The 26,955-nt window shown below is 37.9% G+C and overlaps 1 protein-coding gene across 1 annotated transcript; it reads left to right on the top strand.

The window, feature by feature from the left end:
• Window positions 1-22,926: 22,926 nt before the first annotated feature.
• Window positions 22,927-23,883, top strand: LOC124990600 (olfactory receptor-like protein OLF3). The gene has a single exon (XM_047560759.1). It carries the CDS (start codon window positions 22,927-22,929, stop codon window positions 23,881-23,883), a length of 957 nt encoding a protein of 318 aa, XP_047416715.1.
• Window positions 23,884-26,955: the final 3,072 nt, after the last annotated feature.

Below are 26,955 nucleotides of genomic sequence, written 5' to 3'. Positions count from 1 at the left end.
ATCGTAGAGGTGGCTGCTCAGCACAGCGCTTGGACTCGGAGCAACCAATGGGGCTCCGGGCGGCTGCCTGAGGAGGAGCTGCATGGCGAGCTGTTTGGACTCAGAACGACCGCTTCTGAACACCGGGGGGGCTGCCTGGAAGAAGAGGAGGAACATGGCGGGTCGCTTAGTCTAGGAGTGACTGCATCAGAGTTACAGGCGGTTGCCAGAGGAGGAGCTGCGTGGTGAGTTGTTTGGACTCAAAACGACCGCTTCCGAACACCGGGGGGCTGCCCAGAGGAAGAGGAGAAGCGCCGGTCGCTTGGTCTAGGAGTGACTGCATTGGAGCCACAGGCGGTGGCCAGAGGAGAAGCTGCGTGGCGAGCTGTTTGAACTCAGAACGACCGCTTCTGAACACCGAGGGGTTGCCCGGAGGAAGAGGAGAAGTGCAGCGGGTCGCTTGGTCTAGGAGTGACTGCATCAGAGCCACAGGTGGTTGCCAGAGGAGGAGGCGAGTGGTGAGTTGATTGGACTAAAAACGACTGATCCTGAACACCGGTGGCCTGCCTGGAGGAGGAGCGCGGTGGGTCCCTTGGTCTCTGAGCTACCGCTCCTGAACACCCGGGGTGCTACCCCGAGGACGAGGAGGAGGAACAGGGCGGGTCACTTGGACTCGGAGTGACTGCCTAGGGCTATGGGCAGTTGGCGGAGGGAGGAGACGCGAAGTGAGTTGCTTGGACTCCTAGTGACTGCGTCGGAAACCGGGCGGCTGTCCGGAGGAGGTGTGTGGCGGGTCTCTGGGTCTCAGAGCTATTGTACGAGGGTCCAGGTGGCGGCTCAGAGGAGGGGCCGCATAGCCAGGTGATTAGGTGCAGAGCAGGGTCCCAGGACCGGCTTCTTGGTGGAAGAGTCACACAGAGACACGCCTAGGGGCGGAGTGAAGTTTCCAGTACTGTGGGCAGATTCTCTGGGAGAGGCAGCTTAAGGAGACTCGCCTGCGAAGGGTGAGGCTCCCAGGCCCAGGAGGTAGGTCCGGGCCCCTGGGAACGTTGCAGAGGAAGACAGCCCAGCCCAGGCGGTAGTTGTAGATAGAGGGGAACCTCTAGGAGGGGAACTAACCAGCGAGACGTGCCCATCAGGTGAGTCTTCCCTGCCGGGTGAGGTTTTCCCACAGGGACGGTAAAACCAGAGACACAGGCACAAACAGGCCTTGCCTCAGCCCTCAGCCTAGTTCCCCATTGGATGACCATTGGTCAACAAGTGGAGGCACCTCTGCCCACTATCAGGGAATATACCCCACCTGAGGGTCACCACCCCTAGAGAGGCAGCTTCTTCGTGGAGCTCCGCATTATCAACTTCCTCCAAGACTTCAGGCTACTGAAGGATAAGAGGGGATATACTAGCAATCTTCAGGGACATTATAAGTCGATAGAGGAAATCTGCAATATCTTAATGACCCACTGATTCCTGAACAATATGAGAAAACAAGGGAAGAAAATGCCCCAAACAAATCTAGATGTTACATCAATAAAATCCAACGACAGCATGGCAGAAGAAATGACAGAAAGGGAGTTCAGAATGTACATAATTAAAATGATCAGGGAAGCAAACGATGAGATGAAAGAGCAAACGCAGGCATTGAATGATGAGATGAAAGAGCAAATGCAGGCATTGAATGATAGCACCAATCGACAGTTAAAAGAGCAAATACAGGAAGCTAAAGATCATTTCAATAAAGAGTTAGAGATATTGAAAAAAACCAAACAGAAATCCTTGAAATGAAGGAAACAATAAACCAAATTAAGAACTCCATAGAAAGCACAACCAATAGGATAGAACACCTGGAAGACAGAACCTCAGATATTGAAGACAACATATTTAACCTTGAAAACAAAGTTGAACAAACAGAGAAGATGGTGAGAAATCATGAACAGAATCTGCAAGAACTATGGGATATCATGAAAAGGACAAATTGGAGAATTATTGGGATAGAGGAAGGCTTAGAGAAACAAACCAAAGGAATGAACAATCTATTCAATAAAATAATATCAGAAAACTTCCCAAATCTGAAGAATGAAAAGGAAAATCAAGTTCAAGAGGCTTATAGGACTCCAAATACACAAAATTACAACAGACCCACACCAAGACACATTATAATGAAAATACCTAACATACAAAATAAAGACAGAATTTTAAAGGCTGTGAGAGAAAAGAACCAAATTACATTCAGGGGGAAACCAATACAGATATCAGCGGATTTTTCAATCCAGACCCTAAAAGCTAGAAGGGCCTGGAACAACCTTTTTCAAGCTCTGAAAGAAAATGGATGCCAACCAAGAATCTTATACCCAGCAAAACTTACCTTCAAATTTGATGATGAAATAAAATCCTTCCATGATAAACAAAAGCTAAAAGAATTTACAAGAAGAAAGCCAGCATTACAGAACATTCTCAGCAAAATATTCCATAAGGAAGAGATAAAACACAAAGAAGAAAATCAGCAAAGGGAGGAATTATCCTAAAGGAACTGTCAAATAAAGGAGGAACCAAGTTGTGTCAAAAAAATAATTAAATAAATAAAATTTAAAAAATGAACCAAATGACCGGGAATACAAATCATATCTCAATAATAACTCTGAATGTTAATGGCCTGAATTCATCAATCAAAAGACCTAGACTGGAAGATTGGATTAAAAAGAAAGATCCAACAATATGTTGCCTGCAAGAGACTCACCTCATAGAAAGAGATACCCATAGACTAAAGGTGAAAGGATGGGGAAAAACATACCATGCACATGGACTCAGAAAAAAGCTGGAGTATCCATCCTCTTTTCAGATAATGTGAACTTCAAGCCAAAGTTAGTCAGAAGGGATAAAGAAGGACATTTCATACTGCTTAAGGGAAGCATAAATCAGCAAGATATAAAAATCATAAACATCTATGCCCCAAACAGTGGCTCATCCATGTATGTCAAACAAATCCTTCTCAATTTTAGAAACCAAATAGACCACAACACAATAATACTAGGTGATTTTAACACGCCTCTCTCACCACTGGTCAGATCTTCCAAACAAAAATTGAACAAAGAAACCATAGATCTCAATAACACAATCAATAATTTAGACTTAACAGACTTTTATAGAATATACCATCCAACCAAGAGCAAATACACTTTCTTCTCAGCAACACATGGATCCTTCTCTAAAATAGACCATATATTATGCCACAAAGCTAATGTTAGCAAATACAAGAAGATAGAGACACTACCTTGTATTCTATCAGATCATAATGGACTGAAGTTAGAAATAAATGAAAGAGTAAAAAACAGAAACTACTCCAACACCTGGAGATTAAACAATATGCTATTATATGATGAATGGATAACAGAAGATATTAGGAAGGAAATTAAAAAATTCTTAGAGGTAAATGAGAACAAAGAAACATCATATCAAAATCTCTGGGACACTATGAAAGCAGTACTTAGAGGAAGATTTATTTCATGGAGCGCATTTAATAAAAGAAGTAAAACTCAAAAAATAAACAACCTAACACTACAGCTCAAAGTCCTAGAAAAAGAAGAACAGACCAACACCAAAAGTAGTAGAAGACAGGAAATAGTTAAACTCAGAGCTGAAATCAATGAAATTGAAACGAAAGAAACAATACAAAAAATTGACAAAATAAATAGTTGGTTCTTCGAAAAAATAAACAAAATTGATAAACCTTTAGCCACACTAACAAAGAGAAGACGAGAGAAAACCCAAATCACTACAATTCGGAATGAACAAGGAAATATCACAACAGACTCGACTGAAATACAAAACATAATTAGAAGCTATTTTGAAAATCTATACTCCAACAAAATAGAAAATTTCGAAGATATCAACAGGTTTCTAGAGACATATGAATTGCCTAAACTGAACGAGGAGGACATACACAATTTAAGTAGACCAATTTCAAGTAATGAAATAGATGAAGTCATCAAAAGCCTACCAACAAAGAAAAGTCCAGGACCAGATGGGTTTTCAGCCGAATTCTACAAAACCTTTAAAGAAGAGCTCATTCCAATACTTCTCAAAGTATTTAGAATGATATTAGCCATGGGCTTAGCATAGATGGCCTTTACAATGTTAAGGAATGTTCCAATAAAATAGAAGAGGAGGGAACCCTCCCAAACTCGTTCTATGAAGCCAATATCACCCTGATACCTAAACCAGACAGAGACACATCGAGGAAAGAAAATTTCAGACCAATATCCTTAATGAACATTGACGCAAAAATTCTCAACAAAATTTTAGCAAATCGCATACAAAAATATATTAAAAAGATAGTGCACCATGATCAAGTGGGTTTCATCCCAGGGATGCAAGGTTGGTTCAACATCAGGAAATCAATAAATGTAATTCACCATATCAATAGACTTACAGTCAAGAATCACATGATTATTTCGATAGATGCAGAAAAAGCTTTTGATAAAATACAGCATCCCTTCATGCTCAAAACACTAGAAAAAATAGGGATAGTGGGAACATTCCTTAACATTGTAAAGGCCATCTATGCTAAGCCCATGGCTAATATCATTCTAAATGGTGAAAAACTGAAAGCATTCCCCCTTAAAACTGGAACAAGGCAGGGATGCCCTCTTTCACCACTTCTATTCAATATCGTCCTTGAAACTCTAGCCAGAGCAATTAGACAGACCAAAGAAATTAAAGGGATACGGATAGGAAAAGAAGAACTCAAACTATCCCTGTTTGCTGATGATATGATTATATACTTAGAAGAACCAGGAAATTCCACCAGAAAACTTTTAGATCTCATAAGTGAATTCAGTAAAGTAGCAGGATATAAGATCAATGCACATAAATCTAAGGCATTTTTATACATAAGTGATGAATCTTCAGAAAGAGAAATTAGGAAAACTACCCCATTCACAATAACATTGAAAAAAATAAAATACTTGGGAATAAATCTCACAAAAGAGGTGAAAGACCTCTACAGTGAGAACTACAGAACACTAAAGAAAGAAATTCAAGAAAACCTCAGAAGATGGAAAGATCTCCCATGTTCTTGGATAGGCAGAATTAATATTGTCAAAATGGCCATACTCCCAAAAGTGCTATACAGATTCAATGCAATTCCAATTAAAATCCCAATGATGTACCTTACAGAAATAGAACAAGCAATTATGAAATTCATCTGGAAGAATAAAAACCCCAGAATAGCTAAAGCAATCCTCAGTAGAAAGAGTGAAGCAGGGGGTATCGCAATACCAGATCTTCAACTCTACTACAAAGCAATATTGAGTAACAAAAACGGCATGGTATTGGTACCAAAATAGAAAGGTGGATCAATGGTACAGAATAGAGGACACAGACATAAACCCAAATAAATACAATTTTCTCATACTAGACAAAGGGGCCAAAAATATGCAATGGAGAAAAGATAGCCTCTTCAACAAATGGTGCTGGGAGAATTGGAAATCCATATGCAACAGAATGAAACTAAACTCATATCTCTCACCATGCACGAAACTAAACTCAAAATGGATTAAGGATCTCGGAATCAGACCAGAGACCTTGCATCTTATAGAAGAAAAAGTACATCCAGAACTTCAACATGTCAGCTTAGGACCAGACTTCCTTAACAGGACTCCCATAGCACAAGAAATAAAAGCAAGAATCAATAACTGGGATAGATTCAAACTAAAAAGCTTTCTCTCAGCAAAGGAAACTATCAGCAATGCGAAGAAAGAGCCTACAGAGTGGGAGAAAATCTTTGCCAATAATACTTCAGATAGAGCACTAATCTCCAGAATCTATAAAGAACTCAAAAAACTCTACACCAAGAATGCAAATAATCCAATCGACAAATGGGCTAAGGAAATGAATAGACACTTCACAGAAGAAGATCTACAAGCAATCAACAAACATATGGAAAAATGTTCAACATCTCTAGTAATAAGAGAAATGCAAATCAAAACCACCCTAAGATTCCATCTCACCCCTATTAGAATGGTGATTATCAAGAATACAAGCAACAACAGGTGTTGGCGAGGATGTGGGGAGAAAGGTACACTCATACATTGCTGGTGGGTCTGCAAATTAGTGCAGCCACTCTGGAAAGCAGTGTGGAGACTCCTGAGAAAACTTGGAATGGAACCACCCTTTGACCCAGCTATCCTACTCCTTGGCCTATACCCAAAGGACTTCAAATCAGCATATTACAGAGATACAGCCACATCAATGTTCATAGCTGCTCAGTTCACAATAGCCAGTTTGTGGAACCAACCTAGATGTCCTTCAATTGATGAATGGATAAAGAAACTGTGGTATATATATATAGTGGAATATTACTCAGCCATAAAGAATGATAAAATTATGGCATTTGCAGGCAAATGAATGAAATTGGAGAATATCATGCTAAGTGAGATAAGCCAATCTCAAAAAAACAAAGGACGAATGATATCGCTAATAAGTGGATGATGACACATAATGGAGGGTGGGAGGGTTTAGTGTTAGGGTTAGAGTTAGGGTTAGGGAGGGGGCAAGAATGGAGGATGGAGGGACTGTATAGAGGGAAAAGAGGGGTGGGAGGGGTGGGGGGGAAGGGAAAAATGGCAAAATGAATCAAATCAAATTTACCCTATGTAAATTTATGATTACACAAATGGTATGCCTTTACGCCATGTACAGAGAGGCAACATGTATCCCATTTGTTTACAATAGAATAAAAAAAACAAAAAATATAAATAATAAAAAAATAAAAACTGCTTACTGATCCGAAAAAAAAAAAAAAAACATTCCATTGAGATATAAAAAGATACAAAGAAGCACTTAAATGAAATCAGAAAAGCAACTCATGATTTGAATGAGGAATTCAACACAGAGATAGATGTGGTAAAGAAGAACCAAATAGAAATATTAGAGCTAAAGGATTCCATTAATTAAAAATGCAAATAATGCTGACTGAACCAACTTGAAGAGAAGTCTCAAGAAGCAAAAGAAACAAAAGAATGAAAAAGAACAAAGAGTCTTTGGAGCTTATGGACATCATCAAGTGAACAAATATTTACTCCAGAAGGAGAAGAAATAGGGAAAGGGAAAGGAAGCTCATTTAATAAAATCTTAGTTTGAAGTTACCCAAGTCATGTAACAGATATGGGCATGAAGTTCAAAGGTGCCATATAGATACAATCCAAAGAGATTCTCTCCAAGGCATGTTATAATCAAACTGTTAAAACTCTCAGAATAGTTCATTACCTATACACAAATATTCCAAGATCCAAACAGTATGAATTCTAAAATACTTCTGGTCACAAGCATTTCAGATAAGGGTTATTACATACATATTCTAAAAAATGACCAGAAAACAAGTAATAAAATAGCAGTAATAAACCCTTTCCTATCAATAATAACCTGGAATATAAATGGATGAACTTCTTCAATCAAAAGCAACAGGGAAGCTAAAAGGATAATCAACATAATCTAACCATATGCTACTTACAAGAGACCTGCCTAAGCTTTGACACATCTACACTAAAAATGAAAGGAATGAAAAGAAGATGTTCCTCACAAATGGTAACCAAGATATAAAACAGACTTCAAGTAAAAAATTGTCACCAGAGACAAGGAAGGTCATTGACAGAGTGGACAATTAGTCAAGAGGACATAATAATTGTAAATATAAATGCACTCAATATGGAAGTACCTAATACATAAAGCCAATATTAGTAGGCAAAAAGGAGCTGTAGATAGCAACATGATAATAGTAGGGGACTTTAGTACAACACTTTAAATGATAGATAAATCAACCAGATGAAAAGTAGTAAGTAAAAACTGTACTCAAATTGCACTTTTTACCAAATTCCATCCAACAGCATCAGAATACATATTTTTCTTCAGTGTAATGGAACATTCCTCGAGAGAGACCAAATGTTAGACACTGAAGCAAATCTCAACAAGTGGAAGAAGAATATCTACTATCATTTGGTATGAAACTTGAAATCAAAATGTGGAAATTTGTCGCCACCCATGGCAATTTGTCACCGCCTGCAGCAACACTTTGCGCTGGTATAGAGGATAGAGGAACTGAGATTTGATTGCTTTGATAGGAGAAAGAGAGAGAGAGAGGCTTTGCATAAGACAGAAAGATTTTGCTTAAGAGAAAGACTACACTTTCAGAAATCTTAAAGGTGCGTCCTGCATCCTGTGAACTAAGGGTCTGTCTACCTAGGGTGCTTTAGGGATGTGTCCCCAGTACTGCAATCTGTGATCTGCAACCTAAAGATGTGTTCTCAGTTCTACGCTCTCCGCTCTATCTTCTACCGCTGCCCCTACTCGCTGTTTCTATCTGCTTGCCGCTTCTTCTTCTTCCTTTATGCTAATGGCTTCTCTGTTTCTTTCTGCTAGCTGCTCCTCTTACTGTCGCTCCTTACTCCTTGTCACTTTTCTCTGCATGGTGCTGCTCTTTCTCTACTACCTACTGTCCGCTTATATTCCCTCCAAGAGGCGGAGGGCGGAGCCACGCCAGTTGAGATCAGGCGAGGAGCCAGCTGCCCAATCATGAGCAGGTGCAAGCAGGAGCACTTGAGAATACCTGTGCACGAATACCTTCAATGTGATCAAAACAGCTTCTGGCTAGGGGCCAGGCGCCATCTTCCGCGAGTTCGCATATCATAGCCCCCAACAGAAATTAAATAGCATGCTCCTAAACAAGAGATGAGTTAAAGAAGAAATTAAAATGGGAATGAAAAAATAAGACAATGGAAATACATCATATTAAAACCTCTGGGATGCTGCAAAAGCAGTTCTAAGAAAAAAGTTTATGATAATTCATGTCTACATTAAAAAATAAGAAAGATCCCAAATAGTATAACATTTTGCTTCAAAGAACTAGAAAAAGAATGGTTTAAATCCAAAATTAGCAGAAGGAAGGAAATAAAAATTATAACAGAAATAAATCAGACAACAGAAAACCAATGGAAAGAATCAATGGAATTGAGTTGGCTTTTTGAAAAAAATAAGCAAAGTTGAACTATCCTTCGCTAGTTTAACTATGACAAAAAATAAAATACTAAATACAACAAAGTGCATGTCAATGAAAAATAATGACATCACAGAAATTAAAAAGATTGTAGGTGGCTATTTTGGACAATTGTATACCACTGAATTGGATAACTTTAAGGAAATGGATAAATTTTTAGAAAAATACCAACTATTAAAATACAAAGCAAAGACACCCATTTTTGTCAATTGTCTTCAATGTAGTATTCAAAGTACTAGCAGAGAAATCAGAGAAGAGAAAGAAGTACTAACTGGAAAGGAAGGAGAAAAATTATTTTTCAGATGACATGATTATATGTATATGTATAATAATGTATTTCATATTTGTATATACCTATAAATACATGTAAAACATATGTAAAATACACATACACAAAACCAAAAACAGATATTTCACAAAAATTTGTTAGAACTAATAAATGAATTCAGAAAGTTGTAGGATACAAAATCAACATAAAAATCAATAACATTTTTATACATTCATAACCTAACTGCAAAATAAATCAAGAAAATCTCATTTACGATAGCATCAATATATTCTTAGGAATAAATTTAACTAGGGAGGTGAAATACATATGCAATGAAAACTGTAAAACATTGATGAAAGAAATTCAAGACAAATAAATAGAGGGATATTCTGTGCTCATGGATTGGAAGAAATCATATTATTAAAAGTCTATACCATCAAAAGCAATATGCAGATTCAATACAATCTCTATCAAAATCTCAATGACATTCTTCATAGAAACAGAAAAGAAAATAAACACTGTTTGTATGGAAACATGAAAGACCCTGAATAGTCAATGCACTCTGAGAAAAAAACAAAGTTGGAGGCATCAATATTCCTGATTCAAAATTTTGTAATAAAACATTAATAACTGAAACAATATGGTACTGGCATACACACACACACACACACTAACTCACTCACATAGAACAGAATAGAGACCAGAAACACACACTTGTGGTCAAATGATTTTCAATGAATGTGCGAGGAATAGGGGAAGGATCGTCTCTTCAATATGTGGTTTTGGGAAAGCTAGAGGTCTAAAAGATGTCTCCCACCATACACAAAAGTACACTCACAATGGACTACAGTGTTAACCACAGGATCCGAAACAACTGAAGATACAAGTAATTTAAACCACCCTTACAGCATTAGAGTATCTGAATTTGCACGCAGATTTTTGCCAGTTTTATACTTTCATGTATTTTCATGTTAGTGATTAGCGTTCTTTTTTTTGAATTCTTTAAATAGGCTCAGTAATTTTAATTGGGATTTCTATATAGATAATGGTGTCATCTGCAAATAGAAAAATAATTATTTCTTCCTTTAACAGTTAGTTGCACTTTATTTCTGTGGACAGACCAAACAGCCCAGGACCTGTAGTTCAGTGTTAACAGGAATACTGAGAAGGGGACCTTATCCCTGATCTTAGCAGGAAAGGATTTAATCTTTCATAATTTTCATGTTTGATTATAGGTTCTTATAGATGCTATTTATTGGTTTGTGGAAGTTCCCTTATCTTAATTTGCTGAGGGTTTTTATCATGAATAGATGTTGAATTTTGTCTCATAATTCTTCTGCATTTATTGAGAAGATTCTATGGTTTTTCTTCTTCAGATTGATGAAATTGCAAAATATATTGATTGGCTTTTAAATAATGAATTAGCTTGGCATTTCAATACAAAAACCCCTTGGAAATAACTGTTATCATTTGTAATATTCTTTGATTCAATTTAGTAATATGTTGTTATGAATTTGTTTCTATCTTCATGTGAAATAGAGCTTCGCAGAATTTTTTTCTTATAATTTTTTTGTCAGATGCTGCTTTCAAAGTTAAGACTGTCCTCATAAAAGAATTACAAGTTGTTCCCTCTTCTTCTGTTGTGTGAAATTGGTAATATTTTTTCTTAAATATTTGGATTATTTATAAGTGAAACCATTGAAATTTTATTTGTTGAAAGGTTTTAATGAGCTTGATTTTTAATAGACACATAATTATTCAGACTGTTCTACTAAAGTAAGCTTTGGTACTATGTGTATTTAAAGGAATTTGTCCATTCTATCTCAGTTTTCAAATTTCTGGGTATTTTTAATGTTGAAATATTCTTTTAGTTATCTTTTTCTTGTCTGTAAAATTTATAGGGTTGTTCCCCCTTTCTCCCTGCTATTGGTTATTTGTATTCTCTCTCTCTCTCTCTGTCTCTGTCTCTCTGTGTCTGTCTCTGTGTCTGTCTCTCTTTCTCTCTCTCTCTCTCTCTCTCTCTCTCTCTCTCTCTCTCTCTCTCTCTCTCTTTCTTTTCCCACCTCTCTCCCTCTGGCTTGGTCAATTAAGATAAACTGATCAATTCCATCCTTTCATGCGCTGGATTGTGCTTTTTGTTCTTCTTTTCCTTTAATCAACTTTATTTATTTCTGCTTTTAATTTAGTTTGTCCTTCTTTCTGCTTATTTCATTTTCAGTTGTTCTTATGGATTTTTTTTTAACAGGCAGAATAAAATATTGACATAGAACATCCCTTGTTTTCTCATATAAACTTATAAATACATAATATTCCACATTTCCTTCTCTGCACCATTTTAGTTGTAGCTTGCAAATTTTAATTTCTTTTTCATTTTCATGTAATTTAGGTATTTTCTAATCTCATTTGTAATTTTTACTACTTGTGGTTTATTTAGAAGTAACCTCCTTAATTTTTCTAATATTTGAAAGTGTTGCATGTCTCTGTTATTGATTTCTATTTTATTTTGATATGAGGACATATTCTGCATTGTTTAGGTATTTTAAAAGTACTTTGAGATGTTTTTTAAAAACAGCTCAAAATGTGGTTGATCTTAGTGAATATTAAGAGTGCCCTTCAAATGGACATTTAATCTGCTGTTGGGTGGAATGTGCTATAAATGTCAATTAGATCAGGTTATTTGATAATACTATACAAATTTTTCTATGCTATTATTTCTCTGTACTTATTCTATTGATTACTGAGAGAGATGTTGAAATGTTGAATTAAAATTGTGGATTTGTTTCCTTTAATTCCCATCAGTTTTTGCTTTATTAATTTCCAAGACCTCTTTTTATATACATATACATTTAGGATTGTTATGGCCTTTGAATTATTAATACTTCTTCATTAGGCACTGTATCTCTTTATTACTAATACTATTTTGTTCTTTTTTTTTTTTTTTTCTATTTTGGTATCAGGGATTGAACCCTGGGGTGCTTTACCACTGAGTCACATCCTAAGCCTCCTTTTTAAAATTAAAAAAATTAAAATGATTGAGTACATTTTGAAATATTATACATACATAGAATAAGTCTAACTTGTTCCAATTAGGATCCCATTATTGTGGCTGTACATGATGTGGAGTTATATTGGTTGTGTATTCATATATGTGGATAGGAAAAATACCGTCTTTCCTATTCCCATCCTCCCTCCCTTCCCTTCATTTCCCTTTGTCTAGTCTATTGAACTTTTAATCTTCCCCTCCCTTGTTGTGAATTAGCATCCACATATCAGAGAGAACATTCTGCCATTTGTTTTTTGGCTTATTTCACTTAGCAGGACAGTCTCCAGTTCCATCCATTTATAGGCAAATGCCATAATTTCATTCTTCTTTAAGGCTGAGTAATATTCCATAGTCTGTATATATCGCATTTTCTTTATCCATTCACCTGTTGAACAAACCTAGGTTGGTTGCATAGCTTCACTTTGTGAATTGAGCTACTATAAACATTGAAATGGCTGCATTATTGTAACATGCTGATTTTATGTTCACTAGGTATAAACCAAGGAGTGGAACAACAGGGTCAAATGGTGGTTCCATTCCAAGTTTTCTGAGGAATCTCCATACTACTTTCCAGAGTGGTTGCACCAATTTGCAGTCCCACCAGCAACGTATGAGTGAACCTTTCCTCCACATCCTTGCCAATGTTTATTGTTGCTTATATAATTGACACCCCACTGCACAAGTGAAACCCAGGGGTTTTCCCTGGGGGACAGTCTCCCAGCATGGCCCAACACCTGCTCCACCAGGGAGATAAGCTGATTTAAAATCTTCAAACAATCCAAGGAAGAGCTTGAAAGCTCACAAAACCTAGATCCCATCCCCAAGAGCCTTGCCCTCGGGATTTCCCATCACTCGGGCAATACTAACTATCACATCTAAGAAGAATATTTGAAAATCTAATGGAAAAAAATGTTTATTTTTCAGCAAAATCCTCTATATTATTGTGTTTTCAAAAATTTTTTTTAATTTTTTATTTTTTTCTACTTACTCTTCAATTGTGACTTGAATGGATCATGGACATTTATACAAATTCAGACCTGTTTTTTTGTCTTATTTTTATTTGATTTGTTTGGTTTGGTTTGGTTGAGTTTTTTGTTTGTTTTTCATTCCTAACATTTTTTAAAATTTGGTTTATTGCTTCCTTCATTTCAAGGATTTCTGTTTGGTTTTTTTTTTTTGAGAATCTCTATCTCTTTGTTGAAATGATCTTTTGCTTCCTGCAGTTGCTCTTTCATCTGTTTATTGGAGTGATCATTGCCGGGGTCCAGCCCTAGCAGGGGTCGTAGTGGTCACAGGTGATGGAGGAGGCGTCAGCGAGGTGGAGAACAAAGCAACACAAACTCAAGGAATGGATGCTAAGTTATAAATTTTATTTTTCCCAGCCAGCTTTTTATATATTAAAAGATTGACAGTTACACATGTTTTTCCAGAACAGAAAAAGATCACAAGGAAAAATCACAAAAATATCTTGTGTAATCACTACTAGACCAGGCAATGAAGTATTCTAATTATTTTTAGTAATTGCTTACTCCTGATAACCTATAACTAAACAATAAGACATATTAATATTGCTTAACTAGTCATAAAGGTTAAAGCAAGTTCATCAGGGTTGAGTAAATGTCAGTTTTGTGGCTACTGCTGTGGTTAATAAGTGCTAGACAGTTTAAGCTAACAATAATATGACATCATCTTCTACTGTGTGAACTTAGTATTGAGGAACTTTTTCTCTGGGGGATAGGTGGTCAATAATATTTACAGCACTTAGTAAATCCTAATCGTTAAGAAATGGAATATCTTGCACTCTTGTATGTATACTTTCAAACCAGATTATAACATGCCCTGATTTTACATCTAAATATCCCGTGGGAGATAAAGGAGGGTCTAAATCCGGGGGCTTAAGAGGCATCCCTCTGTAAGGATGTCATGGCTTTCCATTAATTAAATAAGCATTGTCATAAGGCGTTTTAACTGTAGAAACTCTATTTTCTTTATTTCTTCTGTTCCTGTTAATCATTCCTGATGCGGTTGGAGTTATTCACCTACATACTTCAGGTCATCTGAGAGTAGTCAACAGGGGATCGGCAGCTAGAATCTACTTTTGTATTTTCTCATAACATTCTTGGTTACTCAAAGTTTCATTACAAATGACTAAATCTGAAATCACTGTTCCATTAGAAGTCTGGTTTTTATGTTTTAACCCTGGTTCTGTTAAGACCCCTGTTTTCAGGGAAAACACAAAAAAATATTAATAGTAAACCTACACATATTAAGCAAGCAAGGAAGGAAAGTCCACAACCAAATTCCCAATACGATGAGACTTTGCAAACACCTTTATTACTAGGCGGAATTCTTGTCAAGCAGTGAAGGGAATTGCAGGTGGCGTAACAAATCATTCATTGTCTGCATTTGTTCTCTTATCTCATCCTTTGCTTCATGAATCATTTTACAAAGCTGAAGAAATAACTCGCTTTGGAGAGTGCTCACCTAGCATGCACAAGGGCCACTGTTCAAATCCCTGGCACCTCAGATGTGGAGGAAAAAAAAAAAAAAAAACCTCCTCCTCATGAATCATTTTAATTATGTATATTATAAACTTCTTTTCTGACATTTCTTCTACCATGCTGTCAGTGGATTCTATTAATATAGAATCTAGGTTTGTTTGGAACATTTTCTTCCCTTGGTTTTTCATGTTGTTCATGTATGTATCTTCCCCTCTAGCAGTGCAGATCTGGGGTATTACAGTTTCCCCCCCATAGGCTTATAGTGACCCTATAGGTTTCCAAAACCTCTTCTTTAAGGGGTAGATCAACATTAGCAGTACCCAGAACAATCTGCAGCCCTAAACCAAATAACCCCTATGAATACATTAACAATATTGTCATAATAAACAGAGAGGATGAGTTCAATTATTATCTTACAGTATAACAAATAGATTTGCAATAAGGTCTGCAGTTTCAAATGGAGGACAAAGAGGATGGGGAGGCATGTAGGTTGTAACTGTTAATGGGATAAGAAAAGAGTATATAAAAGTTCTAGATCATAGAAAAAGTGAAAGTGTAATCAAAAGCAGTTGGTTGTTAGCTTGAATAAAGGGAGAAAAAGACTGAGGAAACAGGAAAACAAAAGGAAAATAGAGCAAGAAAAGTAAAGAAATAAAAACTTAAAAATTTTCAAAAAGGAGGAACAAAAGAAAAAAATATCTACACTATAGCAGTCATATAGTATTCAAACCTCCCACTCTTTAGTAGGCTGATGCATTAGAGGTACCTGACTGACAATGAGCTTTCAGTCTCCAGCAGGCATCTCAGGATAAGATTTGCCCCACCTAAAGATGGGAGCTTCCGTTTCCAGGATAATCCAAGATGGCCACACTGGCTTCCAAATATGTTGGCAAATGGGGAGCTGCAGCTCGGGCACGTGGGCATGATCGGCCACCGATCCTGGTGGCAGGGCGTGATCAGTCTGGGGGTCCTGGAGGCAAGGTGAAGTCAGCTGAGCTGATGGGTCCTAGAGACGGGGCTTGGCCAGTCAGGTCAGGGGTCCTGCAGGTCCTGGCTGTTGTCTCAAAATGGTGGGAACCACATATAACCAAACCTGCAGGTGCTGTGGCAATGGACTTCCAGGCAACAGCAGGAAGCTGACCATCTGCTAGCAGTCTGCTGTCATCTGCAGGCTACTGTTGGATGATCTGCAGGTGGACCACGGGCAATGGGTGATGAGTAGGTGAAAGGCAGGCGATGGGCAGGCAAGAGACAGGCAAATGGGCAAATGGCAGATGATAGGTGCCAGTCAGTGAGTGATCTGCACTCAAAAAGGCATCGATATGCTGGCAGACTGCAGGTGATCACAGTGGACAAATGGGGTAAACAGCAGGGGATCAACAAGCAGCAAACACTGCCTCAGGGAGAAACAGATATCCTCTGCTTGAAACCCGAGCTATGGAGCAATAAGAAATGCAGCCTCCCTCTAATCTGCCATCTTGGATCCTCCTAACATTCTTTTTTCTTTAATTATTTATTTATTTTTAAATTTTTTACAGACTGCATTTTGATTCATCTAACATTTTTGTAAGGTAGTTATTTCTTGTAGATTAAGAGTTGAAGGACCAAGATGTTTAATTAGAATATAACAGTTTTTTTTCTTGTATTCTTTTTTTTTTTTTTTTTTTTTTTTTTGTGGTCCTTGGGATTGAACCCAGGGCCTTGTGCTTGCAAGGCAAGCACTCTACCGACTGAGCTATCTCCCCAGCCCTCTTGTATTCTTATTAAAAATTTCGAGACAGGGTCTCACTAAGTTGCTGAGACTGGCTGAGTTGTGATCCTCCTGTCTCAGCCTCCTGAGTGACTGGGATTACAGATGTGTGCCACCGTGCCTGGTTTGTTCTTAAGTCTACTTGGGTGTAGCTACTTCAGCTTTCTTTTGATTTGTGTTTCTGTGGTTTGTCTTTTTCCATTTTTACTCTCAATATATCAGTGTCTTTATAGTTAAAGTCATTTTCTTACAGATAGGAAATGGTTAATACTAACATTTTCTACTATTAAGACAATTTCTTTATTTTAAGCAGTGTGCTTAGCTATACCACTTGCATTTATTGTAATTAATGGTGTGTTTTGATTAAAATCTTCCATCTTGCTAGATTTTTTACTAATTGTTTTGCATGTTCTTTTTCCACTTTTTCTTTTATTCTCACATCATTTTCCAATCATTTATGCATTTATTGTGATTCATTTTCATCTTTACTATTATCTTATATTTGTGTCATTTAAAAGTTGTCAAGTTTTCTCTAGAATGCATAATGTGTATTTTAATTAATTCCAATATATCTAAAATGGTAGATCATCACTCAATATATAGCATATGACCTCAAGGTAGAAAATTACTATTTCCTTTCTCTCATTTTTCTGTTTTTGTTGGCACACATTTTACATTAGCATAATATGCAGACACTGAAGTGCATTTAAGTTTACAACATTAAAAAGTCAATTATTTGGCATGTTAAATTTTTTTTAACCTCCCCCAGTATTCTTCATTTTTAAAACCTAGATCCAGTTTTCTCTGTAGTACTGTTTTTCTGTGACTCAAGTGCTTTCATCAGTATTTCTGATTGTGTCCATTTGAGATAGTGAATTTGTTAAGTTCATGGTTATCTGGAATAGTCTTTATTTCTCCTTAACTCTCAAGAGGTATTTTTTTACACATAGAATTTTCAGTTGATAGCTTCCCTCTTCCACCCCACTGCATTATTTTGCTTTTCTTAGGACTTTAAATGTCACTCCATTGTCCTCTGGCTAGCATAGTCTCTGACAAGAAGTCTGCTTTAATTTGAATCTTTCTTCTGTATGTGATGTGTCTTCTTTTCTCCTGTTATCTTTCAAGACTTTTACTTTATTTTGAGATTTTTATGGCAGTTTGAATCTGATATGCCTAGTTTTTGGTTTGTGTTTTAGATTTTTTGGGAAAGGACTGATATTCTTGTATTTGTGCTATGATTTCACTATTTTTCTTACTACTATGTCTGTAAGTATTTCTTCTTCTATCTCAATTTTGTTGAATTTTCCAGTTATATTTGTAAGATTGCTTCATATTGTCACAGTCTTGGATACTCTCTTCTTGTTATAATTTTTTTCTTTGTACTTCAGTTTTGCTATTATTTTGATGTATCCTTACACTCGCTGTTTCTTCCCAGTTCTATTGGCTCTACTCATAACTTTGTCAAAACAATCTTCCCTCTATTATTTTATTATTCATGTCTAATATTTCCATTTGATACTTCAGTATAATTTTCATTTCTCTGCTGAAAGACCTCATGCATTTATGCAGGTTGTTTACCTTTTCTACTAGATACTTATATTTATTAATAAGTTATTTAAATCTCCTATATGATAGTTCATATATAAAAGTCATATATTATTGACTTTTGTATAATAGGCTCTTAAACAAGTAGTGTGTGGGAGGGATGTGGGAATCGGTGCAATTAGAAATTGCATTGGATTTGGGGTTTGTTGTCACTATGATTGTTTCCTTGACACCAACAAATTTAAATTTGTTTATGCTACCTTTGCTTAGCATGGGGTTAAATTGTTGGAGGTTATTTCCCAGTGGTGCTCTTCCTGCAAACCCGAGCCTATGAAGTCATAATAAATATTACTGTGTTGGTCACAAATGCTATTGAAAGAATAGATTCAATTTCCAGATAGACATCTATGAGGTAACCTTTCTTTGCAGAAAAGAATATATTTCCTGTTTGGGGAACAGCAAAAATTGTAGCGATAAGTGTGGTTTATATGGGGGAGGAAGTAAGGAGAAACTTAGATTGCAGTCTGCTTTGAAATACTTCACTCAGTTGAGCTGAGATTTGGTATTGGAGTTATTGATGACTTTACTTTTGAACTGGCTAGTGTTAGAATAAAGTGTCGCCCTGAAAGATCAATATGAAGGTGGTCTACAGAATGAATTGTTCCAGGATTTCTCACATTTTATTTTATGAAAAACACTGAGTGCCTCCTTATAACACAGTTTGCTGAATCCTATCTGCATAGTTTGCAATTCAGTAACTGTGTGTGAAACAAAGCCTATCACAACTTGAAAGACACTAAACTAGGTGGCTCTTTTGAACAAAGTGTTAAAATAATAGAGGTCATGAGTATTAATAATAAAAAGGATCTATGCAATAGATTTTTTGAAGTAGGAGATCATATAACTTGCTAAATGTTAAAGATTCAATAAGAGGTAGATTTTATGCAAGAGTATATATATATATATATATATATTTTTTTTTTTTTTTTTTGAGGGGGACCTTGTGCTTACAAGGCAAGCACTCTACTGACTGAGCTATCTCCCCAGCCCCAAGAGTATTTTTTAAAAAAATAGTTATCAACAAATAATAACTGTATATTTATGGGCTATAATATGATGCTTTGATTAATATATACATATATATACAAATTATAGGAAGAGTTTGTCAAACATATCCATCACCTGACTTACTTATATTTTTGTAGAGAATATTTAAAAATTGCTCTATTAGTAATTTTGAAATATATAATAATTGTTATTAACTATGCTACCGTGCTGTGCAGTGGATCACTAAAATGTATTCTTCCTGTCTAACTAAAACTTCGTAACCTATAACCAACATTTTCCCTCTCTCTACCCATCCCTGCCCCTCAGCCTCAGGGAGCCAACATTCTACTGTCTGTTTCGATAACTTCCACTTTTTTTAGATGGGAAACTTAGAATTTGGGAATTTACTTTCATTGCCCTCAGCTGAGTGGAAAAAAAACCAGTAGAGATGAGAACTTCCGGAGACAGACTAAAGTCCTTATTGTCATGGAATTATACCTCCATGCTGCTAAGAAAACACCAACCAATTCTTTCAATTTAATTGGAGCTTTTAAATTAGATGTGGGAATGAGGAGAATATGTACTTTCTATTGTCTGGAATGATACAGAAACTTTGTCAAAGACACCTAGTGCTGTAGTATCAGAAGCCATGGTAATATGACAGACAGTGGCCATCCAGATGTTTGATACCTTGAGCATATAAGATTAGCAGGCAATTAATGGATATTTGAGAAATAGATGAGTTGGCAGGTGGATGTTGGGATGCAAGAACAGGTGAATGAGCAGATGTGAAAGTGAATGGGTGGAAATTGAGATGGTGGTAGATAACTGGGAAGAAGAATGGACAGATAGGTAGAAGCATGACTGAGTATTTGACTTGGTAGTTGAATGACTAATGAATAAATGATTCATGTAAAAGTGCATGAGGCAAAAAGGAATATCATAGAATTATAATGTGACTCCGTTCTTCAAAAATTATATCGAAACTCTTCATAAATATTAAACATTTAAATGGGTACAGAAAGTTAACAATTTCGTGTTCAGGATTCTTGATGATCTTGTGCTTTTCCTCTTCTCCCCTATAGATCATAAAAACCTCTTTACATACATTTTATTTGGAATCTTAAAAAATGTGTCTCTATGATTTTTGGAACTTTAATAGCAGGATTATTAAACACTTGCAATGCCTAAAGGTATTCTTTGCACATAACTGTAGGGTCTGAAGCAAAACCAAAACCCTTTCATCTACAGAAGTGACGTAATGGCATCCTAGAGCCAAATGGTTCACCTGGCAAGGATTCAGGACAACGACACGCTAGACTAGGAGTGCCAGGGCTAACAGTTTGGTTTGGGCTCCAGGAAAACATCCTAACAACTCATGAAGCAGACTTCTATGACAGTTCAGAATAGCCTAAGGCTTCAGCTGCGTTTTGGAGGGAGGATGAACACCTACCAAGGGGAGAAGAAGGGCAACGTGGAAACGTTTCTCTTGAGAACTGGGAGTGGTGACAGCAATTAACACCCTAATGCACGAAGCCCCCGAGGGGAGTCTGGTGGCCCCGCGCTGCTGGTGCAGCCACCACATGTCCTTAGGTCTTTGCAGGAGCTAATTTGAGGGCACTTATGAACTTCCTCGGTAGCTTCCCTTGGAACCTAAACTAGTCTCAGGTGATTTCTGAGCCCTGGAGCCAAAGGGGTTGAGGGCTCTTGACTTCTACCAGACATCATTTGGTTGGAGGGAGAACTCTTTAGAAAACAACTTTAACCTAGACTGAAGTAGAAATGTTCATTTTTTTTTTTTTCAGATGCTGATGAACATTTGAGAGCTCTTAAAAGAACACAAAGTAAATAGGCTTTTGGGGGGACAGAAACTGCACTAATCTGGTTTGCTAGGGACTTTGAATCAGAAATATGAGCGTGAATGTTGAAAATCTTCTAAGTTTTAAAACAAATATAGCAAATTCTGCTTTCCAAAAGCTAGAGAGTTAGTGGTATGTGTGTGTGTGTGTGTGTGTGTGTGTGTGTGTGTGTTGTATGGATTTCTCAATTTTAAACTTTAGAACTAACAGGGGGAACGAGAAAGATTAAAACAGAAGGGGAAGAGAAGGATTATTATGAATATCATGGATGAATTCTGCCTTATTTTTGGAGAAGGAGATTTAGAGGAGGAATCCAGACATACAGTAATTAAAGTGGTAAGAGTTTCAATGGAAACAACAAAAAGATTTTCTTTATTTAAAAAAGGTTGATTGGAAATTTAACTTTTAAATTAGGCGTATTGTGTCATGGAGAAAAAGGTTTGTGTGAAGAATCTGAACAACTATTTTTGGTCTTCGTTTCTTTGTCATAGAGAGAACAACTGAGTCTTGATATTTTCCACAACAGATACTTACTGGATAATGGTAGACGGCACGTGGAGGTACTTTAAAGTAGGGCCAACAAAAGGTAATATTTTTTCACTTTATAATTTGACAAATAAAAATTATATGCATTTATTGTATAGACCTTGAGTACTTTTACCAGACAAAAAAGCAATATGTGAATCAATACATCGCTTGATTTCGCCATGTCCATCAAGGTCATATTTTAAGAGAAATTTTAATATTTGCTCTCCACACCTCTTCTCTGACTTTTGCTGGAGTTTTAGTGTTATTCACATTTAAAGTTCCTGTTTTCTACTCATATGTGATTATTTTAAAGGACCAGTTTAATTCAATACGCTAGTTCATAATGAGTTTAGGTACTTCTATTTTTATTTTTGTTTAACATTATTTCATTTTTAAATGCTCCACAGAAAGGACAATGCTCAACATAAACACAATACACTCCAAGCATTAGTGAAGGGCCTTTAAGGGGATAGTTTTTAGCAGAATCTTCCTATGGCATTTGTATTTGCTTTTTGTGCTGGGTATTGAACTCAGGGCCTTCCTCATGCCGAGTGTGCCCTCTGCCACGGAGCCGTGCCTACAGCCCTGATACCTTTCTTATGCTGTCACGTGGTATTCTCTTCACTAAGGCCACAGTGACTACTCTACATTCACCATAATTCATAAGACTTGACAAAAGAGATCCTTCTGTCATGGTGCTTAGGTCTAAGGGGTAGATCATTCTTCCCCACGTTCTGAGCAGGCAGTGTGGATGGTTTTTGAGGAGAAAAGAGACATCTCAAAACATGAGGAGAGGTATGCTTTGAGGTTTGTTGAACACGAGGATGATATGACCCAAAAACATAAATTAGGATTTTATTGTTTATTAAAGGAGGATTAGATGACTAACTCATAGGAAAAATCCTGGGGTTGGTTGAACTCTAAGGAGAGAATCTAATGCTTATGTATTTTCCCGAGATGGGTTTAGTTGACATACTCAAGATAGTTCTTTAACCTGCCATCTGTGTTCTCCTTCCCTGCTTGGTGTTTGACCTGCAGTCCTCACGGCCATTCTCTTTGGCCTGGACGGAGGGGAGTAAAATGGTAGAGCTCTGGAAAGGCAGCACTTTCTCACCAGGCTGTAACTGACATCCTGGTGCCAAATTGTGTCCTCATGGAGACGCCCCACTGCCTTTCAGATGCAAAGTGGATCTGTAAAACACGTGGGGATCCAGCCCGACTTCTTGGTTGATAGTCTTGGATGATCTGAAGGACTGAGCAAGACACAATGGCCTTTATAAAGGCATAAAAACTTTTTCTTGTATTTCTTGATAAATATCTCTTGTTATTTCTCAATTTCACTACAGATTAACATTTTTTAATGGGAACATATAACCAGACATGGGAGAGTGAATTTATCCTCCTCGGACTGTCCAGTGACTGGGACACTCAAGTCTCCCTCTTTGTCCTGCTCTTGGCCATGTACCTGGTGACCGTGCTGGGGAACTTCCTCATTGTTCTCCTGATCCGACTGGACAGCCGGCTCCACACTCCCATGTACTTCTTCCTCACCAACCTCTCCCTGGTGGATGTGTCCTATGCCACAAGCATCGTCCCTCAGCTGCTGGTACACTTCCTCGCGGAACACAAAGGCATCCCGTTCCTGAGTTGTGCTGCCCAGTTATTTTTCTCCCTGGCCTTGGGTGGGATTGAGTTTGTTCTGCTGGCAGTGATGGCCTATGACCGCTATGTGGCAGTGTGTGACCCCCTGCGGTACTCAGTCATCATGCATGGGGGACTGTGCACTCGGTTGGCCATCGCGTCCTGGGTCAGTGGCTCCATCAACTCTCTCATGCAGACCACCATCACGTTCCAGCTGCCCATGTGCACAAACAAGTATATTGATCACATATCCTGTGAACTCCTAGCTGTGGTCAGGCTGGCCTGTGTGGACACCTCCTCCAATGAAGTTGCCATCGTGGTTTCTAGCATAGTGCTGCTCATGACGCCCTTCTTCCTGGTCCTCTTGTCCTACATCCAGATCATCTCCACCATCCTGAAGATCCGGTCTACACAGGGAAGGAGGAAAGCCTTCCACACCTGTGCCTCTCACCTCACCGTGGTTGCCCTGTGCTACGGCATGGCCATTTTCACCTACGCCCAGCCCCACTCCAGCCCCTCTGTCCTTCAGGAGAAGCTGATCTCTCTCTTCTATGCCATTTTGACACCCATGCTGAACCCCATGATTTATAGTCTACGGAATAAGGAGGTGAAGGGTGCTTGGCAGAAACTATTAGGACAATTCTCTGGGTTAACCTCAAAACTGGCAAGGCGGTGACTCAGGAGCATCACTGGAGAAGAGAGCTTCACCTCTGTTCTCCCCACCCAGCTCGATGTGACAGGCATCAGCTGCATTGCCCTGGCAACCAGGAAGCAGATGACGTGACACGTACTGGTGTGTTATGTGGGAGGCTGAGCGTGTGTTGGGTGTGGGATGCAGGAGTATTCCGTCACAGCAGTGTGGTCAGTGGAGATAAGCACTGCTGGTCTTGAACTCACCTCCCTCTCTCAGTCTCCATCCCCATGGCCTGAGATATGACTCACTTTTTTGATTTGTCATATTGTTTCTAAATGTGAACTTGTGCACGGACCTTTCCTTGGACCACTTGTCCTTAGCAGACACATTTTGGAAAAGGTTTAGCTGTTTCCAGTGGAGACAAAATGCATTTTCACATTTGAAGTCTCACTGAGAATAATGCGTGGTTATGTAGCCTGTGCGGTCACTGCGTCAGTCAGCGTTTTAGGAGGGTTTTGCTGTCAAGGCTGATGGAAATGTCCTTGTGCAGCACCCACTGAAGGTGGATGCAGTGCCGTTCTCTGAGTGCTGCGGGTAGTAAATGGAGAAAGATCAGATGAAGGTCATGTTTACTCCGTAGGGATATAACCAAAAGTTGTTTTCACCCAAGGACATTAATGTCCAAGGAAAATTTAAGTTTCAGGCACTAATTGACAGTTTTCAAGCAGTTTAAGAAAGCTTTCATTGAGTATAAAAAGGGTATTTTTAAAAATGTTAAAATTATCTCATCTCTGGAAAATTCATTAACTTTTCTCTGAATCTTTAAAACCAAAATAAACACATGACTTTTGAGAAAATGTTCAAAATGTCCAAAGCATAGTTAATCTAAGCAAGAGAAGACTTGTTAGTCAGATCCCATGAAAGATAAGACCCTTTTAATGTGGGTTTGGGGGAATTCCATGTCAGTCAGCTGTGCAATGCTACCCTCAACTCTCTCCTACTCCCTCCCCGCCCCATGACGGGCCTTATCATCCTTTATAAACCTAGTGACCTGGGCTTGAGAGTGGATCTCATCTCTCACGAAAGACCCAAATAATGTAAAGTCAAAGAAATAAGTAAAAAGGGAAAAGAAAATGGACAAAAAGTAAAGCATAAGAAAACAGCTGTTCTTCTGGCTTCCCTGAAGGAGTCTAAGTGTTCTCTGTATCACTTCTTTAAGTCCGTTAACTAGAGGTACTTATATTTGTCAACCCATTTTCTCAGAAGCTAAGAGTTCCCAAAGATTTGCAGACTCATATAATCTGAAGCCCATCTAACATTTGAATTTTACCTTAATAGTAAATGCGATCCTCACTGAATCTCCAGAGATGGCAATGCTTACTAAGTTTCTATCAGTGTTGAAACAAGCTGTATCAGTGGGCTATCGACTCTGTCAGGGTCCATGGGCGTCTTGAACACAACAGAAGCATGTATACACATAGTAGGGATGGCATGTGACCAAACAATTATAATGCAAGTGACAAGTGTTTCAATGACAGGATGCCCACTGGGAATGATTGCAGAAGGTTTTCTATCAAAGGACCCTTACACTGACACCAGAACGATGAGACTCAGTCATTCAGAAGACAAGACACCTGTATGAGGAAAGGCTGGTACAAAGTCATAGGGATGAGGCAAGCATGCTAATTCAAAGATGTTGGAAGCTCAATTGCAAGGGTGGGAACAGTGAGGAAGGAGGCAGGATGCAGCAGGTGTGTGGCTTGGTCAGATCCTTGTCTATTAAAGATGTTTTCATCAGTGCATTACGGTTATGCGTAAGAGTAGGACTTGTTTTGACACACTCACACATGCATGGAATGTACTGGGCTCCATTTCAGTGCCCTCTGCTTCTTCCCCTCCACTTCTCCCCTGCCCAGCTCCCTTCTTATATTTGACTCATCTTCCCTCTATTTACTCATTGTTATTTTTTAGATTGGTGTTTTATAGGCATACAAAAGTGGAATTCACTGTGGTACATCGCACAACTACGTTAATTTGATTCTGCAGTTTCTCTCTTTGCCCTTCCCTCTTCCTTCCCACTCAGTCCTCTTCTTCTACTTCACCCTCCTCTCTTCTATTTTCATGGAGTCCCTTCCCTTTTTTCCCTTATTTTCCTCTAACTTCTACAGGTGAGGAAAAAATTCAATCCTTGACTTTCTGACTCTGGCTTATTTCACTTAGCATGATGTTCTCCAGTTCCATGCATTTACCAGCAAATGCCATAATTTCATCCTTTATGGCTAAATAAAACTCCATTTTGCATATATACCACATTTTCTTCATCCATTTATCTGTCGATGGGCACCAGGACTGGTTCCATAACTTGGATATTGTGAATTACACTGCTAGAAACATTAATTACAGTATGCTGATTTTAGTTTCTTTGGAAAATACTAAGAAGTAGAGTAACTGGGTCATATGGTGGTTACATTTCTAGTCTTGCGAATAGTCTTCATATTGCTTTCCAAGCTGGTTATCATAATTTGCAGTCCCACCTACAAAGTATGAATGAACTTTTCCCCCACATCCTCACCAGTATTTATTATTATTTTTATTCTCAATGACTGCCATTCTAACAGGAGTGAGATCAAATATCAATGTGGTTTTTATTTGCATTTCCCTGATTGCTAGGGATGTTAAGCATTTTTCATCTATTTATTGGCCATTTGCATTTCTTCCTTTGAGAAATATCTGTTCAATTCTTTCTGCCCATTTATTGATGGAGTCTTTTTGATGGACATTAAGTTTTTTGAGTTATTTATATATTCTGGATTCTGATCCCCTGTTGGAGGAGTAGCTGATAAAGGTTTTCTCCTACCCTGCTGCTCTTGCTTCCTTTGTTGTGCATAATCTTTTTAATTTGATTCCATCTCACTCACCGATTTGTGGTTTTATTTCTTAGGTTCTACTGATCTTGTTAGGGAAGTTAGTGCTGGTCATTCTCTTAGAGGGTTGATCGTATGTTTTCTTTGAGCTGTTGCAAAATTTATGGTCTAATTCCTATGTCTATAATCCACATCAGTGACTTCTGTGCAGGGTGAAAGACAGAGGTCTACTTTCATTCTTCTTCATACG

This window comes from Sciurus carolinensis, chromosome 8, assembly GCF_902686445.1.
Source record: "Sciurus carolinensis chromosome 8, mSciCar1.2, whole genome shotgun sequence".
NCBI classification, from domain to species: domain Eukaryota; kingdom Metazoa; phylum Chordata; class Mammalia; order Rodentia; family Sciuridae; genus Sciurus; species Sciurus carolinensis.
This window is presented reverse-complemented; position numbering and strand designations above follow the sequence as displayed.

Coding starts and splice junctions, on each gene's coding strand:
- LOC124990600 (XM_047560759.1), top strand. CDS start 22,927: ATGGGAACATATAACCAGACATGGGAGAGTGAATTTATCCTCCTCGGA.